The sequence below is a fragment of the Leptinotarsa decemlineata genome, unplaced genomic scaffold (assembly GCF_025532065.1).
Source record: "Leptinotarsa decemlineata unplaced genomic scaffold, Ldec_3_MD MMD2_P_RNA_scaffold_1, whole genome shotgun sequence".
Classification (NCBI taxonomy): domain Eukaryota; kingdom Metazoa; phylum Arthropoda; class Insecta; order Coleoptera; family Chrysomelidae; genus Leptinotarsa; species Leptinotarsa decemlineata.
The window spans coordinates 333,541-354,210 of record NW_027412523.1 but is presented as its reverse complement, the minus strand read 5'-3'; the positions used below and the strand labels follow the sequence as shown (position 1 = coordinate 354,210).

At 35.9% G+C, this 20,670-nt stretch overlaps 1 protein-coding gene across 1 annotated transcript; it reads right to left on the bottom strand.

Moving 5' to 3' along the window:
• Window positions 1-3,861: 3,861 nt before the first annotated feature.
• On the bottom strand, window positions 3,862-20,414 carry LOC111504132 (cytosolic 10-formyltetrahydrofolate dehydrogenase). Its single transcript, XM_023158627.2, has 15 exons — window positions 20,257-20,414; window positions 17,787-17,940; window positions 14,706-14,940; window positions 13,928-14,198; window positions 13,595-13,862; window positions 12,075-12,255; window positions 11,638-11,914; window positions 11,242-11,357; window positions 8,523-8,744; window positions 8,225-8,418; window positions 6,521-6,714; window positions 5,849-6,059; window positions 5,600-5,759; window positions 4,105-4,304; window positions 3,862-4,015 (listed from the first exon to the last, which is right to left on the bottom strand). The coding sequence occupies exons 1-15, from the start codon at window positions 20,266-20,268 to the stop codon at window positions 3,960-3,962; spliced, it is 2,751 nt and encodes a 916-aa protein (XP_023014395.2). The 5' UTR covers window positions 20,269-20,414; the 3' UTR covers window positions 3,862-3,959.
• Window positions 20,415-20,670: the final 256 nt, after the last annotated feature.

Genomic DNA, 20,670 nt, shown 5'->3' with positions numbered 1-20,670 from the left:
AGTCATATATAGCCAAGAATTAATAACATTAAATCGAAGTTAATAGTATCGAACGCTCTTATAATATCGTCCACTATATGCAACAACAGTTGTACAACTATATTCTTTACGAAATCCGGATTGATTTATTGGAAGTATAGAGAAATTGTCGATGTGTTCTTTCAACTTTTGATGAAGTTGGTAATAAACTAATGGCGCGTAGGTCTTTGTACTCTGATGGATTCTTTTTTTTTTTGTAACAACGTTCACAATTGGTTTCTTCCATACCGTGGGAAGAATATTATCATTCAAACAAAAATTCACGATATGTGTTACATATGGAATTATACAGGGTGTTCCTTAAACACATGCTAATATTTAAGGAGGTAATTTTTAGACCCATTTTAAGGAAAAAATGTCCTATGGACGTATGTCCTAAACGCCTTAACTTTTGAGATACAGGGTGGCAAAGTTTTCAACAATAATCAGTTTTTTAATAATAACTGAGATAATTTTGTAGACATCTTTGGCATATTTGGTACATATGTTCCATGCCTCAAGGCGCATTTTCTGATGTACAATTTTCTTAATTGTATCTGCCAGTGGCGTACGTACGAGTTTTGAAATGTATATTTATGACGAACAAAATACTACGCCACTGCTTTATCTTGAATTAAAAATTATTTTTAAAATCTCCATACATTTTTGAGCACATTTGATTTATTGGGTTTTCTTTGTCCGATGCATGGTTTTCGCTCAAAAAATTAAAAATCGCTTTACTTAAGGATAAATTCCTTAAAAATCTGATGCGGTATCGTGCATCGACTGAAAGCAAACTAAGGGATCAGATTTGTTGCAAAATAATTGAGGATCAAAAAGGTATTTGTTTGTTGTCAGATGCACTGTTCTCAATTAAAATTACGTCATAACGCAGCACCGCTTAATAATTTTTTAAAACACAAATTTAGTTATCCTGGAATAAATGACGTGTAGCAGAATTTATTTACTGCACCTCTTGGAAATATGGAGTTTGTCGATATGTAATTTCTTTTAAAGATTAAAAGCAGAAAAAACAGCGTACCCACCATAGCGATAAAAAACGAATTCTCTGTATGTACAAACGTCAGTAGCTAATATTGATGTTGGTTTAAAGTAAGGTGTTGGTGTTAAAAACTGTCACAGCGTGTTTTGATTGATTTTGAAGTGTTATTGAAGTTATTTTGGTAGTCCGCTGTTTTTCTGAATATCAGTAAATATGGTAAATTATACGAATGCGGAAATGGCGCAAATGCATTACGTATATGGCCTTGCCGAGGGTAATGCAACAGAAGCCAGGCGCATTTATCAGGAAAGATATCCTAATCGTGTCTTACCAGATAGCCGAACCTTTTCAAATATTTCATCGTCGACTTGGGGAAACTAGTAGTTTCAAGAAAGGGACTCCGGAAGGTAGACCTCGTGTAGTAAGAACTCCTGAAATTGAGGAAGCGGTGCTGCAAGAAATTGAGCAACATCCTGAGACGAGTACGAGGAAGATCGCTAGAACTCTGGATATTTGTCATCAAATTGTTTGGCGTATTTTGGTTGATTTTTTGTTATACCCATAGCATATTTCAAGAGTGCAGTTTTGGTATTATTACTAATTAACAAATTTGTGCTATTCGTTTAGACTTACTGTCACAAAATAAAATAAAACTCGTTTTTGAGAAAAATTTATTTTTTTGCAGATTATGTTTTCAAATATTATTAGGGAATTGGTAATGCCTTATGAAGCAATTTTCAGATTCTCATTCATTTTAGAATTGATCTAATTTCTTAATTTGCTTTCTGTCGATTTTTATTTTTTTGGGTGAAAATCATGCGTCGGACAAAGAAATACCAGGAGATCAAATTTTCTCAAAAATAAATGAGGATTTCAAAAATGATTTTATTTTGAAAAGAAAGCATTGGCGTAGTACTTTTTCCCCAAAAATATTCAATGCGAAACCCGTAGTGATGCCACTGTTTGAAAAAATACAAATTTGTGTACATCAGAAAATGCGCCTTGAGGCATGGAACATATGTACCAAATATGCCAAAGATGTCTACAAAATTATCTCAGTTATTATTAAAAAACTGATTATTTTTGAAAACTTTGCCACCCTGTATCTCAAAAGTTAAGGCGTTTAGGGCATACGTCCATAGGAAGTTTTTTTCTTAAAATGTGTCTAAGAATTACCTCCTTAAATATTAGCATGTGTTCAAGGAACACCCTGTATGTGGACAGCACATCGCATTGCATTTGTTTTTAGCTTAGAATAACGTCTTGATGATTTTGAGCAATGTTTTGTCATGTTTATTTATAAAAAACCGGAATTTTCGCGTCGATATGTGACAATGAATGAAACATGGATCCATTACTTCACTCCGCAATCAAAACGATGGTCATCTGAGTGGAGAGTAACTGGTAAACCTCGGCCAAAGCGCCCGAAAGCATCTCAATCGGCTGCAAAGGTTATGGCCTCAGTATTTTGGGATGTGCGAGTTGTAATATTCATCGACAATATTGAGAAGGAAAATACCAACGTTATTGGAGCGTTTGAAGGCCGAAATTGCAAAGAAACGACCGCATATGGCAAAGAAAAAAAAGATGTTTCATCAGGATAACGCGCCGTGTCATAATTCAATCAAAGCAATGGTAAAACTACAAGAATTGAACTTCGAGTTGCTCGCACATCCACCGTATTCGCCAGATTTGGCTCCCAGCAACTGCCGTCTGTTCGCAGATCTCAAAGAAATGCTCACCGGTTAGAAATTTCCCTCAAATTAAGAGGTTATTGCTGAGGTTATTGGTGGAATGATTGTGTTGCTCTTGTGATGACCAAATTGACCTAATTGCAAACAAAAATAGTCTCCCCTCCTCCTAATTTCTGAACGGGGCGAACTATCAGAGTCTGACAAAATTTTTGTAAAAAGGAACCATGTTCAGTACTTTTTGATCAAAGAAGCCAGTAGTGTGATATCACTTGCCACCGAAAGGCCGTATCAACTATTTTTGCAAATGTCAAAAGGGTCTTGTGATAGTTAATATGAAAGTTATTGCCATTCTTCATAAAATGATCTTCTTTTTTTTAAATTTTAATAACCGGCTGCAAAGTTATTGAAGTTTGAATTAGGGACTAATAATTTCGCCACTCTATGTAATATTTTCTGAAGTGAATATCCATTGGATAGATATATGAATTAGTAATATTTTTTGCGATCGATAAATATTAATTTCAAGGTCAAGAAATGATAATATTTCATTATAATCTCGTCATTATTCATCTGATATTCATACATTAATAATCATTTTACCGAATATTCACACTGTTCTACTTGAGCCTCCTGATAGTGAATCAGTCTATTTCCGAACTCATTCCTAACATTTTTCTAAATTTTTCTGGGATAATGGTAGTAGAAGTTTCGGTAATTCTGTACCCGAGTTCCTCAATGTAACAGGTTGCATAACATAAACTTTCAATTTGGTATGGCCCCCAAAGGAAAAAATCGAGAGGGGTCAAGTCCGGTGAACGAGCACGACAATCCGCCGGTAAGCGCTCACCGATCCACATGCCTAGGTATATGTCTGATTTAAACAATCTCTTACTGACTTGAAAGATGTGGGAGCGCATTGAATTTGGTGTAATTCAATGTTCATATAAAAGTAGTGGTTCAGAAATGGTTTTTCCATTTGTAAGTATGATCTACACAAATCCATAGAGTGGTTTAACTGAAATTATTTTATTTTTTTCTTTGCGAGCTTTCCACGTTTTTTGTTCAATGAGGGTGAAGTAGAGGACAATACTTTCCAAATCTTGTTTTACATTTTTCAAATATTTCATGAAAAAAAAAATCAGCAGATGCATATCACATTGAATTTTATTATAAAAATAATATTTAACTTCATAACAATTATGCTAACACTTAATCTCACTATTTACATACATTACATATTTAACCTAATATTCGACTGTCACACACTTGGTTTTCAGGTATTCATTAAGCGCTTCTTGGCCTGAAAAAAAAGTTCAGATGAGATTCTAAATTCTAGTATATTCTCTTTGAGAACTTTGAAAATATCTACGTATGATCTGTTGTTCCTACCTAAGTCTTTTCCGAATCCAGATTGTTTGAACCCTCCGAATGGGGCAGCGACATCTGTTTTGTTGTAGGTATTGATGAAGACAGTTCCAGCGTCTACTCTCTCGGCAAACCTCAGAGCTTTAGAAATATCCTTCGTGAATACTCCAGACGCGAGTCCATATTCTGTTGCGTTAGCCCTTTTCAATACCCCATCTAGGTCTCTGAAATATATACGGATGTAGAGAATGGAACAAAAATAAATTGTATAGAAAAGTTCAGTTAACTGTCGGGCAATAATAATTATTACAGCATTGTATCGCTTCGAATTTTCAATTATGGAATTAGTGCGATTGAAATACAGAGGTCTATTCAGTGGTGTGAGGCTAAATCACAAATGAATTACTGGACTTAACTATCCTTGAAGAACAAGCCTGGGAAACCAAGGGCGACGACATCTAACGCCACGAAGACGCCATCTCTGGAATTGACGTAGAACTGAATCCTCGATAAATCCTCAATCCTCAAAGATAAACAAGTCACTTTACGGCGGTCAGTTGCTGAGCCAAGCCGAGACATCGATCGCCGAAAAGATTCGTCCTCTGTCTCGCCGGTCGTCGACGAGATTCGTTCTCTGTCTTGTCGACCGTCATTGAGGTTCGTCCTCTGTCTTGTTGACCGCCGACAAGATTCGTCCTCTGTGTTGTTGGTCGACAACGAGATTCTTCCTCTGTCTTGTCGACCGTAATTGAGGTTCGTCCTCTGTCTTGTCGGCCGCCGACAAGATTCGGCCTCTGTCTTGTCGGTCCCAACGTTATTTGTCCTCTGATTCATCGGTCGCCTACGAGAATCGTCCTCTCTCTTGTCAACTATCGTTGACATTCACCCCCTGTCTTGTCGACCACCGACGAGATTCTTTCTCTGGATTGTCGGTCGCCGAAAGATTCATCCTCTGTCTGGTCGGTCGCCGACGAGATTCGTTCTCTGTCTTGTCAACCGTCGTTGAAATTCTACCTCTGTCTTGTTGACCGCCGGCGAGATTCGTCCTCTGTGTTATCGGTCGCCGACTAGATTCGTTCTCTGTCTTGTCGACCGACGATAAGATTTATTCTCTGTCTTGTCGACCGCCAATAAGATTCGTCCTCTCTCTTGTCGGTCGCCGACGAGATTCGTCCTCTGTCTTGTCAACCGACGCGACGTTGAGATTCGTCCTCTGTCTTGTCGACCAACGTTGAGATTCGTCCTCTGTCTTTCACTGAACCTTTCACTACAAATGCATTACGTTTGGGATCTGTATTTCCACCAGTTGCATTACAAAGAAAGCTGTAGGGAGGGACAGGGGTAAAATTCGGTCGGTGGTCGATGTCTCGCACCTTGGCTTTGCAACTGACGTCTTGGGGAGCCACGTTAATTTTTGATATTCGAGGATTGAGTTCTCTGTCGATTCGATAGATGCCGTCACCTTTGGGTGAACTAAACTAGTAACAGGGCAACAAATAGGGAGTGTGATTTAACTTACCCATTGCTGAATCTGCTCACTACCATAATTGGTCCGAAAGATTCTTCTTTCGCGACGAACATATTGTCTTCAACGTTACTGAGAATCGTTGGTTCAAAGAAGAAACCGGGTCTGTTGAGTCTTTTACCTCCATATTCAAGTTTTGCTCCTTCTTTCACACCTGAAAAACGATTATTATTTATTATTATCATCTTCATCTTATCAGTTGCTCAGCTGTTAATCAAAGATGATCATAAATGTGTATATTACCTATTTCGACATATTCAAGAAGTTTCTTCATATGAGCCAGATGATTCTGAGGTCCATGAGCAGTCGATCTATTCAAAGGATCCCCAATTTGGATTTTTTTCGTTTCTTGAACTACTCTCCGAATGAATTCATCATGTACGCTGTCTTCCACGAATATACGTCCAGCAGCTATACAGTTCTCTCCTTTATTGAAGAAAACACTTTGCATACCCTAATTGAAAATGAATAATTTATTCAATAACCAGTGTCAGTACTTCAGTTAATTCATTTGATGTTGCTGAGAATATTGTCATTCGTTTTTTACATTTTCAATTTATTTTATAGTTACTGAATATATAAAAATGCAGTAATTAATTGTTCGTCTTAACTCATTACCTTGGAATCCTGTTAGGTGGAGTTTGAAATTCAAGTCAAACTTAATACTGAATGTCAAAAACTATGGCATTTATACTGGTATGTAATTTTCACGCCAACATTTTTTCTAGGTACTTACTGTTCAAACGCATGAAACCTACTACACTGAATCATTAATTTTTTCTTTGAGTGCCTATCGATGACAATATTCTCTCATCATACATTTCAACTTGTTACAACTTGAACTGACTAGATAATGGCTGCTACATCGTAAACCATCCTCTCTTCTGGCTGTAAAATATTCAATTATATACTTACCAATCTCACAGCTTTGTCCAGATCACAATCAGAGAAAATGACTAACGGAGATTTTCCACCGAGTTCCAAAGAAACTTTTTTCAAATTTGACTCAGCACAACTCTTCATAATCACTTGTCCTATTTCTGTACTCCCTGTGAAGCCCAATTTTCTTACATGAGGATGGTTGGCTAATGCTTGACCAGTTACGGATCCTGTTGGAGAGAGTAAATTTCATTTCTGTGCTCTTAATTTTTTTCTAGATAGTGGAATCATATGTCTGTCTGAATCTCTTTGGAATCGCCGCCTCCTTACTGACGGCAACCCTCAGATATTTGAACTCTCAGGGCATTGAAGTAGCATATTTAATGATAATATAATATCTATTTTGTGCATGTAACATCTGGAAGTTAGGATCAGAAAAATAAACTGTTTCAGCAGAGTGGTTGATAATATAATTTTAAAATTTAGTTTCATGCTTGCAATATTTTCTCATTTTATGACTGAGAACTATACAAATCATTCAGTTAGAGAAAGTGGAAGCGATATTCTGACACTTGAGTATGCAAACCCTGTTACGAATGTAAATTTGTTTGGAACTATTTTCAATAACAATAGTTTTGTCAGTGTCTAGTCGTCTACAATCTGACGACTTGACCAATTGTAGTGTGTTACCACTTAGGCTACCACTTGTGGTATCATACAGTGTAACTCATTTTTAATGGAAACACCCCCCTAAAATTTGAAGTTGTAAATCGATTTCAATAATTTTTTTTGAAATGTCAAGTACTAAAATTTGAAATATTTATTGAAGTAGTATTAAGCATATAGTATTAGCATACTACGATATTATTTTATCAGCGATTTTTTTATTGAAAAAATGACTACGCCACTGGATTCAGAGTGCCTCTAAACAGGTGTGACCAAAATTTCATGAAAAAATATTCATTATTAACAAAGTTATGACAACTCAAAAATTCGAAAACTCACACAGCTAAGTCACAAAAAACACCCAATATCAACAGATATAGCCATAAGAATATTACAAATTCAAATTTTAGGGGGGTGTTACCATTAAAAAGACGGTAATTAAAAGACGGTAATTATTATCATTTTTATTATGCCTACTACTTTTCTTTCTGTGAATAACGGTAAACAACAAAAAAGCTCAATAGAAACTGTCGACTAGAGCAATCATAAAAGTTTTGAGTGACTTGGAAATCTAGCTCCACCCAACTCATACATAAAAGTCAAAAATTGGAGATAATTCACAATCCTTTGCTAGCTCTCCTAATGAAAAAATGAATGAGAAATGAAAAAAAAATGTTTTTGGCAAGTTCAGATGATACAATCAATAGATGCCAACTAATCATGTTTGGGAATCCTTCGAAAAATACCACTTGAAATAATGATATAATTATTGATTCAGGGTTCAATTCTTCCAATGGATTTTTTCAAGAAAAAAATGTAAGGTGAATTGTTTTCTGGAAGTGAAGCCCTCCCAAAACAACTACTTTCATATAAACACTGATTCACATCGAAGAAAAATTCTTTGAAATCAAATACTTTTATATATGAACACTGATACAAAAAAAAACGCTTTCTCCTGTTCAGCAGTAACTTCCACGCATGTGGTGTATGATATGGTTAGTTAAGAATACATTTCATAATTTTGATAAACTGAGTTTTATGATGAATACATAAATTAGATATTTTCAATTTTACCTGTTCCTGTCACAACGTTAATGACGCCAGGGGGGAATCCAGCTTTAACCGACAACTCAGCGAACTTAAGCGCTGTCAACGGACACACCTGGGCTGGTTTAATGACGACTGTATTTCCAGCTGCGAGACAAGCTGCCATTTTCCACGACAACATCATCAACGGATAATTCCACGGAGTAATTAGTCCACATACACTGAAACATAAACACAATCATCATTGTATATTTCAATAATGCTGTTAGTAAAGCCAAAATTCAACAAATTTTCACATTGGAAAGTGATTATCTATGAATCTTACCCAATAGGTTCTTTTTTGGTGAACGACAAATTCCTGTTAGGTCTGGCATGTGAAACAGGCAAAGTTGAGCCCTGAATTTTGTCTGCCCAGCCTGCAAAGTATCTCCATGTTTCGATACTCATACCAACGTGAGTTTTCAAGGCCAACGTGTACACTGCTCCGGAATCAATGGATTCAATTGTTGCTAACTCTTCTTTATGTTGCTGCATCAAATCTGCCAGTCTGTATGATAAAAAAACATTAATGATGAATACATTCATTGAAGATGAAGACATTTATGGTATCTTTATATTGGAATTGTCTGCAACACAATCAGTGACTGTATCATGATATAAAGGTTGTTTCAAAAGTTTCGTATGTTTAGTGTCATGTGTTTTTGTAGAGCTCTATATCTCTATAGGTTCTGAAGATCCTGGTGGGCGTCAGTTCCCATGCGGTTTTTGATGGTTCAAAACGTATTGGAAAGTTCAAAAAGCTCAAAAAGTGGGTGTTCCACAATTTGAAGAAACGACAGAAATTGATACGTTTCAAGGTTTATTCTTCTTAGCTTCTGCGCAACCAAAACGATCTTTTTTGGATTGTATCGTTGAGTGTGATGAAAAGTGAATCCTCTGCGACAACAGAAAACGTTCAGGACAGTGGTTGGACACCGATGAGCCATCCAGGCAACTTACCAAAGGCGAAAACCCATCAAAAATGACTATGGTTACTGTATGATGGTCAGCGACTGGTGTGACTCACGATAACTTTCTGCAACCAGGCTAAACCATCACAGCAGAGTCTTATTGTGAGGAAATCGATGAAACAACCTGGGTTGTTTCTCATGGAGCGAGGTCCTTATAAAACTTTCCAAGCCATTGTTTCGCTTAAACCCAGTTACCCAGTTATTTCGAATGAGCCACAGTGTTGGTATAGAGAGCCACAATAATCATGAAATTCTCAAATATTCACCTTCAATAAGTTCGTAAATGAAAAACAGTTGATTTGCCTCGCTACCTTTGTTGAGAGTCAGTAGGTTTGAAGATTTGAGTCTCATTAATGCTATAACTTCTTTTTCAAAATCATTATAATCATTTTACGAGATTCTAGTTTCATTTAAGAAATAATATAGTTTTTAAACAGTACCATCTGTAAGCTTTCCTGCAGGCGCAGCTGGTTCCTTGCCTTTATTCAAGGCAGAGCTCTTGATCTCCGCCGCAGGAAGTGCCCTTGCTGTTGGAGGTGGAGTGAGGGAGAAGGAGGGTTTTTAAACAGTACCTACCATTCAATATTAATTATCAAATTATTCATGAAAAAAAGGCATTCTGCATTCTGATTTATTGAAGACCTTTCGACGCTCTGACCGAAAATGTTAAATTGCATTTTAATGCACTTAAACTATATTGCATATATTCCAATTCTTCAAAGTACTTCATTTGTATAAATCGGTGAAATTCTTCAAGTAGTACAAATCAACTTGTAAAACAACTTCTACTTCAGAATACGTTCTCTATACTATTTCAACAGTGCTCTTCAAAAGCATTTAGGAAAATATACCGTCGATACAGAAGTTATGTATTCCTTCTGAAAATGTTCCTTATCGACTTCAGAAAACGATACATAATTCCCAATGATCCCAATTGAACTCTTTACATTTGGGTGGAAGGGTCGATAATTTAAACAAACCGGGTTATTTATGATAAGTGAGGAATTGGAAAAATACCAACGTAGGCCAAACAGAACTGGCTGGTATTTCAATCGCCACAAAAGAAATAATCAGGAAAGGAATTTCTGGCAAAAACAAAACAATCTGCACTAACAGCAGACAAGCTCTATTAGCCTTGAACAGACAACTTGTAACCTCAGGGCTAGTACTAGAGTGTGACCAAGATTTAGCCAAAGCCTCGGCAGATAGATAACATTATCCTGAGGTGGGTTGAAGGGCAGGACAGGAGTAAAGGTAATCGCATTACCGACTTGTTAGCCAAGAAAACAGTTGGACTAAGAATTCTAGGACCCAGTGGCACCTACGGCCTGATGACTTCGACAATTGCATTAGTGACCAAATGTTACACCCATGCTCAATCCCTTAAGAGATGGGATGGAATCAAAGTATGCAATCTTGCCAGGCTCACCTTGGGCTACCCTGGGAAGCTGGTGCCGAAGAAATATCTGGCGATAACCAGGAAAAATCTACGCTTAACAGTAGGATTTCTGGCTGGTCACTGTCAACTAAGGAAACACTTCCAAAATATGGGGCAGGATATGTGAATAGGAAGATGAGACTATCAGGCATGTCCTATGCGAGTGCTATGAGTTATCGCCAATAAGAGAGTGTGTTTTCGGCGAGACTTGGCCTACACCTACTGATATAAAGGAGATGTCTCTCAGTGACCTGTCCACCTTCCTGGAAAGGACAGGATGGACGATGACCTAGAAGGACAACTCCTCGGGAGGATGTACAATGGGTCACATGTGGCCTAAGTGCTGTGGGCTTACACTCCCCCTCCCTAGTCTACAGATACAGATTTATGATAATTGGCATTTTTTATTTGATTCATTTTCAGTTTCGATCCAGAAATAAAAATAAATTCCTTTGCAGTTGATGATTTTATGATGAACTTTACTTTGAGAATAACATCATCAGTATGGTAGTATCACATTAAAAATAAAACTGGAGTAACTGGTTTGAGAGAAAAAGATGTACCTAGCTATTCACCTAATTTAATTTCACACTCACCTATACAGAAGTTGTCCTCTTTCTCTTGGGCTGATTTTACTCCATTCCCCGCTTTCGAATGCCTTTTTAGCTGCAGCCACTGCTTTGTCTACATCATTTTTAGAGGCACATTGAACCTGAAAATTCATTTTACTGAATAATAATAACTCAAATCAAAGAAACTATATGAAAACAAGCACACCACAGCAACTGAAACCACTTAGACCATTGCCGCATCGCTTTCGACGATATCTGCCGCAGTCCGAGACGAAACGTTAGTCCTTAAGACCTGATGACTACGGCTAATGATGTAATGTAATAATGGTTTTTTATATGAAAAAAGAGACTAATGAATCTTGAAAATCATTTCACTTCACAAATCATAATCTAGTATTCAGCTCAAAACTCGTGTCTCACCTCGCATATAACTTTCTCCGTAGAAGGATCAATAGTGGGGGTGGTTTTCCCGTTCTCGGCATCCACAAATTCCCCGTTAATGAACAATTGACATGGGAATCGCAAGTCCATTTTGTTCGCTTTAATTTCGATGGCCCTGTATACGACTTCGGTTTGTCCGCTGCCTCCTCGACTCTTTAGAACCACGTTCATACAGAATTCGGAAAATGTAGGGGCCATGAACACATCCTCGTTCTCCAATTCTGTTTTGAAGACATCTTTAACTTCTTCGACGAGTCTACAAAAAATAAATGAAATAAAGTATAGGGTCTGTTTGGTGTGGATTTCGGGGTGGCGGCATCATCAGTCCATATTTTTTTGCCAGGCTATCGCTGCCTTCAAGGAGGGCTCAATTTTAATAATGATAATGAATTACGAAGAGTTCCTTTTCTATTTACCTCACAACATCCATTGAACCTCCTCCACTTGCAAAGAAATCTGTACCATCATCAATATCAACACTCAAAATAGCTTCCCATATATCTCTCACGGATTCAATCAGACCTTTTTCTTCTGGTGTATACTCCACCGTCACCTGTTTGGTGACTTGATCCAAAGTTGCAGCATTTTTCATTCGACCTGTAAAATGAATATTTGAAAAATTCAATACTTTCTAGATTTTCATTATGTCATTATAAATAATCAGCCTAACTAATATCAATATAATTGGAAGTGAAAAGGAGGAAACAAAAAAATATCGACCAACCCAACGAGCTTCGTAAGTTCCTGATGAAAACTTTAATAGATCAAAAACAACCACACTGCAATTTGCTGGTGCACCACCGTACATAAACCACATTTCATTCATTTATTTTCAGAGGAACACAAACAAGACGAATCAAAAAACTGTTTTCACAATTAATACTATCAAGTATACATCTACACAGTGATGCATTTCTTAATGCCAACGGTACATCTCTCAGAACCTGGGGTAGCATCCAGTCACACAGGAGTCCTATCCATCCCCAAGTATCTCATTTGGATTTTTTTCGGTTCCAATACGGTTATTGCATTTCTTGAGAAGTTTGCTTCATCATTAAACAGATTTAGCATTAGTAGTTGAGGTATTTGAACCACCGTGAACGAAAGCCACTGACAGAATACAACACGTGGAGGAAAATCAGCAGGAAGAAGTGCCTAAACGCGTTAAATGTGGTATGTGAACAATAAATTATCCCTCAACCTTTTCCACTCACATGACTTCCATTCAAAGTATTTGCAGCTACTTGTAGCTAAATTCACTAATTAATACCATATAAAACCTTCCAAATAAAAATAATGATTGGACCTCCTATGAATACCTTGCCGCCCATGCCATACAAAGAAACTGCCGACGTTCGGTACCTATTCAGTATTTATACCATTCGAAATAACTTGGTATATGAATCTGGCGCCCAACGTGGGGCGCCAGATGCATATACCAAGGCAATGGATCTCGTTATCTCAGGGTTTTTCGGGGTTGTAGGAGCAAATGAAACAGCTGTGGATCCGGTCGACTTGGCCAATTCATATAGCTCTGTCAAACTCTCGTACTCTCGTTGATATCATATTTGATATCATATCTGATAACACTTTTGACTACTCAAATAAATTGGCCAAGTCGACCGGATCCACAGCTGTTTCATTTGCTCCTACAATCCCGAAAAACCCTGAGATAACGAGATCCATTGCATACCCGAATACATTTATTGAGAGAAAAATATCGAAATTGGTTATGATACCCCGTAGCTCCGAAATATAGAGGTTTTTCAGAATCATCAAAGGCTACACTAGTCCAGGAAGTACCCGCATATTCAATGAACCCCTGTATATTTACTTCAACCTTAAAATTACTTCATATATTTCTGCAGCCATATAACCAATTCGGAAAATAGTAAAATTGTTGACAATCACAAAGGATCTGAAATAAGCTATTCACCATTGATTTTAACCATTTTCACGTTGACGTATTCTCCATCGGATCCGGTCAGCAATAAGCCCTCCTCATGAATTATTCCGGCTCTAGCTCCTAGGATTTCAATCTCCTTTCCAATAGGAGCTGCTGATTTCCATAACGATGATCCAAAGAGCAAAGCTTCTTGGAACTCCTCGGTATTGGGAATTTTAATGAGGCAACTGGCGCCAGGAACAGAATCCATACCACGGATGAAGTTGTGGAGATCTTTTCCCGACTTTGTCCAATCGATCTGCAGAATAAAAGAACATCAATATATATTTTTTTATCATTTCGAGTGACCTTCCCGGTGTGTACCTTTTGCAACTCTGGTTTATTGAGCATTGGATCATATGTAGCTCCTTTTTCGCTTTGAGCCAGTTTGGGAGCCGTCCCATCTGCAACCATATCGACAGCCCTTGCAACTGCTGTTACACCAACTGGATAAAGGAATCTCTTGTAAAGTGTGTCGACCGTATCATTCTCCTCAACATCGCATTCTTCTTGAAGTAGAATCGGACCAGTATCTAGACCATCATCAGCCCAGAATATAGATAAACCAGCTCTTTTATCGCCACAAATCAGGGTCCTGAAACAGAAATAAATATGTGAAAGCAACGAGGATGGTATATAAATGGTATGAAAATCTATCTGCTTCTATATTCGTAATTTCTGAATTGGAACTGCCATTCAAGTTACTTCTTAGAGACACTCTGGTATTTGACTCTGGCCTGTGTTCCTTTGAGAACAGTTGCCAGTCTTTATTTATGTTCATTGTCTCTTCTCTTCTATGTGTTTTTGAATGTCTATTGCCTCTCTATATAATAATTTTGAGTTTTATCGAGTATCCCTGTATCTTTGTTGAGAACAGGTTTGGCTACAGACAATTTTTCTTGTGTTCAGAGAAACGAATACCTAAACTTCTTTTCGGAGTTCCAATACAGATCGACCAGCAGCTACAAGGAATTCGGTATACCCCGATACACCGTGTGTTGCTAAAAATTCTCTGAGGTCCTGAACTAACCTTAGACTTTGTCTGACAGTTTTTGTTGGCTTAAATATTGGTTTATAATTTTTTTGTCTGTGACATACTTACCAATTGATAGAACTAGCTCCTCTGTGTCTCGGCAATATGGAAGGATGGTAACATATACTTTTTAATCGTGGGTAATTTATAACTTCCATTGGAATGAACTGTGAACAATAGGGAAGGACATTCAAATCGGCATTAACGCTATGATATAAGTCCAAAATTTCTGGCAACGGTTTTCCGGCTCTTCTCCATGCCTTGATCTTAAATACCGGTATATCTTCTGCATTTGCGGCCTTGGCTGAAAAAGTTACATCAAACACATCATTGTCTCGACAAAATGCTTCAAAGTTGAGGAAGTCAAACAGGGAAAGTCAAAATATTTCCTTTCCCTTTTGTTTGACCAGGAACGGTGTTTGTAGATTCGATTTGTGATAATTGTGGTACCGACTTTTGACTAAAATCACGCTACATTGCATGTTGGATGAGTACGTTTCTTGGTAATGCAAACTAGATGTACTGGAGGTAATTGTATATAATTTTGTATGTAATCAAATGAGTAAAAATAATGGCTTATAGTTTACATCAGCTTTTTCCATTCTCAGTGCCAAGTTAATTTCAATAACGTTTCATGTTATGACTTACATAGAGTCAATAACAAGTATCATCCATTTTTCACGAGGTTAAAGTGTATCTAACTGGAAACAGCAGATACATAAACGCATTTATTACATAACTTTTCGCAGAATTCATATCTGTCTGGCAATCAATGTATGTCACAATATTGAATTATTATTTAGTCGAAATGAAATACGATAAAGAACATGGTCTTCCAATTTGGTAAACTATCTTGAATATCTGTAGATTGGTGTTAAAATAATCATAATTGGTGTTTTTTTTATTGAAAGTAGACTTGTTTTATAAGGATTTTTTTAGAGGAAGTTCTCAGAATTTCAATAATGTTTCATAGTTGTTACTATCTGATATAAACTAATATACAATGCGACATTTCGTTCATTAGATTTCATTGTCAACTAATTATTTTTAAATACGGACCTCTAGTTTTTTTTATCGATTATTATCGCCACTGTAATAACAAGTTGAGCTATGTATTGAAATATATGGGTTTCTCGACGTTTGTTTCCGAAAAACATCATCAATATTTCTGTTATCACAAAAAGGTAGAGGCATCTTGATGGGGAGAATTTTTGTCGGAGACTCTAGGTGAATTGTTGGAAGATTTGCCTTCGAATTTTCTGAGAAAATATCACTATGGTAAAACGATGAAGCTCCGCCACATCGCAGAACTAATAACAGAGATTTCCTCAACAAAACTATTTCAAGACGATGGATAGGAAACAGTGGTCCTATTAAATGGCGACCACGTTCACCTGACCTGACCCTTCTTGACTTCTTATTGTGAGGCTTCATTGAAGACAAGGTATTCAGCTCAACTTTTGGCAATATTGACGAATTAAAAGAAACAATAAGAAGGACTTGCATGACTACTCCACAAGTTCTGGAAAATTGGCATGAGAGTACTATTGCATGAGTAAATTATGTGTTTAAGGATCGATATACAGCAATTTAAACATTCAATGAGATATCGTGAACGACGTAGATGGTTTGGAGAATTTTGTCGGTTTTTTTTCTGTTTGTTACTTGGTTATATTACATGTTCTTCCGATTTGTGGAGTTTATGTATCAGAATGATGAATAATTTGAAATATAATCAATCGTATAGATATGTTTTCAACAATAATTGGAGAATGATGATATACACCATTTATATATATGAATGATTAATGTTTCTATTAAAAATAGACATATGTTCTTTAACAAAATTAATCAACACTCCTATAGTAGATGAAGAAATTATTTTGTGCTCCCTATATACAGGTTAACTATAACTGAAAAAACTCCTCATCACATGTCAATGAAGCTGTATGATAAAAATCTAAGAAAGAAAAAACGTTATTAGATTCAGAATCATATCGTGTATATGTATATAGAAATGTATATAGTTACGAGTGTAGATTCAAATACATTGTGTTTTTTGACGTCATTTCATTCTATGTTGTTTTGTGTATAAGCTGTAATAGTCGGCATATTTTTCAAATAAAAATTATTATTATAAATAATGGATTTTCATTAAGTATAGACTAGTTACATGTCATAAATCCTCAACAATTCCCCTAGTGATCTTCCGGAAAGCAAGATTTGTAATACTTGTTTTCCTTGAGGTCCACCATCACTGATTTAGACAACATTTTATGTTCAATATGACATCCTTCTTCCCAATTAGGCACAAAACGATACAAATACATTTAGCTTATATAGACTTCATGCGTTATTTTCACATTGAAATAATTACACAAGGTGAAATAAGACTATTGCAACCAAAGGAAATCAACAATTATACAATGTTGGTGACTAACAGACAAAAAGTTCATACCAACAGAAAATATCTCAACAAAAAAGTAAAAACCATAATCTGTCAATCTCTTGTATTATCCAGATTCAATTATAGAAGCGCAGTCTATGGGCCATGCATTAATTATGATGAGGAACGAAGAACTCAACTAACAACTAACTGATCATTCCACCAAGGACTCCAATAATCAGAACAACCATCTTGACAGAGTGGCCTGGATAGAGTCTGCGGAGTTCTAAAAGAAAATCTCGATATTTTATCCGTTTTTCCTCCTCTTTTCGGACGATATTCCTCTCGCCAAGAGCTGAAAATTCAACTACAAATATCGTCTTACTCTGGTGGTCGAGAAGGACTACATCAGGCTCATTAGCTTGTATTATTATTACTATTATTATCATTATTATTATATATGAAAAAATAGCAGAACAAATTTTCGAAGAATATTCTTGAGCTGTAATATGACTGATTCGTTCTTCCTTAATGTTCCATTCTTTTCTAGAGAAATTGTAGAAACTTAAAAAGACTACTAAAGTGAGAAATCTAGTTCAATGGAAAGCTGATGTAACGTGTCAGACAATCAGTTAAAAGGGTGTTTTCATGAGTTACGTTCAGCAAGTGACCAGAAAGTAGTACCACTTATTTTGTAATTTTCAAAACCATTTTTAGAATTGCATGTATTATGGGAATCTTCATATCACTTTTGATAATCTTACCCAAAGGATCTTCTCTTTTTCCTTTATCCGCTATTGTGAAAACGCCTACGATGGTATGACCATGTTGTCTAAGTTTTTGCATAACATCAACAGCAAAGGGACTCTGACCAATAATAGCAATACGGAGAGGTTGTCCAGAAAAAACATTCTTTTGCTGAAAAACAGATTGTTCACATCAGACTGACGTACATGTTATATCAATGTTATTTGTGTGTTTGAAAGTGGCTGACAATGTTTCATGTTGAATTGTATCAATTCGGACTTCAAAATTGAACAATTACAACTGAAATTAGAAAAGTTCAAAAAGGTTGCAAAGCAAATTATTTCACGACGTTTCGATTGTTAGTATCCAGTATCGTCTTCGGGCTTTATTTTGGTCTAAAACTGTACAACATACATCTAGTTCAATTGTAAACAACCAAATAAATTAATGAATTAAAATATGCCCTCAAGCGATTTGTAATCGAAAACTCAAAATAATTTTACGTATGATGATTTCCTACCAGGCAGTAACGGCTACATTCATCAATTTAATTTTAGCTATACTGAAAAGAAAAATGAATTTTCTACATTGAATAACAGTTTCAATGTCATCTGTATATTTTCTTACACAAGCATATACTTAACTTATATCTCCTTCAGTTTTGTTTCCTCTATGAGTTCAAAATTTTATTTTTGGTAATTATGCTTTTATAGTTTATTGTCTTGTCATATTGTCATTTTGTTTCCATGAAATGTACATGATATAAAACTCTTATCTGAATGAGTAATATAACACAATATCTACAGGCTTTCTAATGCCTATAGGTGGAAGTTACTCAGTCAAGATAAATGAATTATGATCACTATGTTATAAGACAAATTGTATATAATTAAATGAAATTGAATTGCCTGCCCCAGCGGAGCAGGCACAATGTCTGTGCTCTGCTGTTTCATCATTCTCCAAACAGAGGTGACACACACTGTCTTCCGACAATGACCTGTGAGAAGGCCTGTTAGACATCGTACTGTAGTCCAACAACTGTTTGGTATCAAACTTCGAAAAGTGAATAAACGCCTTGGAAAGAGCCAATCCTGGAAGATTCTGCCAGAAGTCCATAAATTTTCTTGCCATCCAGATGTTCAATGTTTGTTTGGCAAAGCCTAAAGCCAATGACAGATTCTGGTCTGATAAAATACAGTATCTCTGTCCTGGGTCTGCAACTGAAAACTTCTGCACCAGAACCGGAAGGTGTTTTTGATCCATTTGTGAACCAACAACTATCTGTTCTCAATATTTCCTTCTCCCTACCTACTTACTCATCTTTAGATTGCTACACATCACATACAAAAAATCACGAAATGATAAATAAAGAGAAAGAATTGTTGTTTCTTATAATAATTTGCATGTGTAATATTTTCAATACAGAACTCAAGATTTTCGAGTAAAAAAATCTCCAAAGATTCTGCATATTGTGTAAAATGATACATTGAGTGAAATTGTTTTTAATTATTTTTTTGAAACGGTAGTTTCAACTGTCCTTCGCCGGTTCAAAGTTAAAAACGTCCGATATTGGATACCTAAATTCCAAAAATTTCGCTTCAGGCAAAAACTTTTGGGTATAATTAACTCAACTCAATGACTCAAGTCATTTGCTTAGCAAAATTTCAAAAATTGTGGATTTACACACTTGGGGAATCTTTGAATGTATTACTCTTATTTATTCAAATAATTCTAATTAAAACATGGCAGAATTTATGATGAAGGCAGTAACGAAAAATTCAATAGGTCTGTATAATAATTCTGCAAGGTATCACAATAACAATAAACTAAAGTTAACACATAATTGAATTTATTTGAAAAGAGTGAAACCAATATAAACATTTTGGTTCACTTTAGTATCATTATATTATCAATTATCAACGAATTTGAATAAATTTTTCATGATCATTGTGATGCTATTCAATAGTTGATATTCATTCAAATCATTCAATAACTTTACTATGAAATAATGGTTAAAAAATTGTAAAAAAAAAATAATATTTTTTTAGTAAAAATAGGATCCAACAATTAGGAATGCAAAACTGACTTGTTTTGAAAAACTGAAAAATTCTGCGACAGATGCAGAGTGACGTGTATTAAAGTTCAATGAAAAAGTGTTCAAATCAATAATTCAATTGGTGGAAATTGTTGAAAATGAAAATTTGAGCAATTCAAAAACAAATAGAAAAATTTTTGAAACAAAAATTCCTGTCCACTTTAATATGAATGAAGTTGAATGGGATTCTCAATGAATTTGAATTGAATTTTGAATGATATTCATTTTATATAACTATTCTTTGAAATAATGGTTGAGAAACTGATGAAATAAATATTCTACCAAAGAAAATATTCGTTCAAATGAGTAATGACAATACTGAAAATTGTTGAAATGATCATTTTTAAAAACAAAAAATCGCCAGAAAATAGAATCAGAGGAACTTCACTCACATTTGGAGGCATCTTTCTACTCAAATCCACTGAAATATCTATGTCCAATTGAATATAAACACTTCCGAGTAGTACTGTAACTGAAAACAAACTGAAGAGACCTTTCTTCAATTGCTTCACTTGGGCAACTGGTTAGTCACTGCCGAGTGCAACTGATTTTATATGGTCACTGGATTCTTATCTCACAATGAACGAACTAAAATCATCAAGATTGATTCCTTTCGCTTTTGTTGCCAGTGTACAGAATGGATACAAATAATAGTTACCTCGTTAACTTTCAGTAAGTATGAAATGTACCTGTGGTTGGCACATGATTCTCGGACCCAATAATCACTTATCCCACGGTGTGGGGAGTGGTCATTGGTTGATAATGCTAGCACGCCCTCCCGAATGTATCGGGGCTTCGGGGGATAG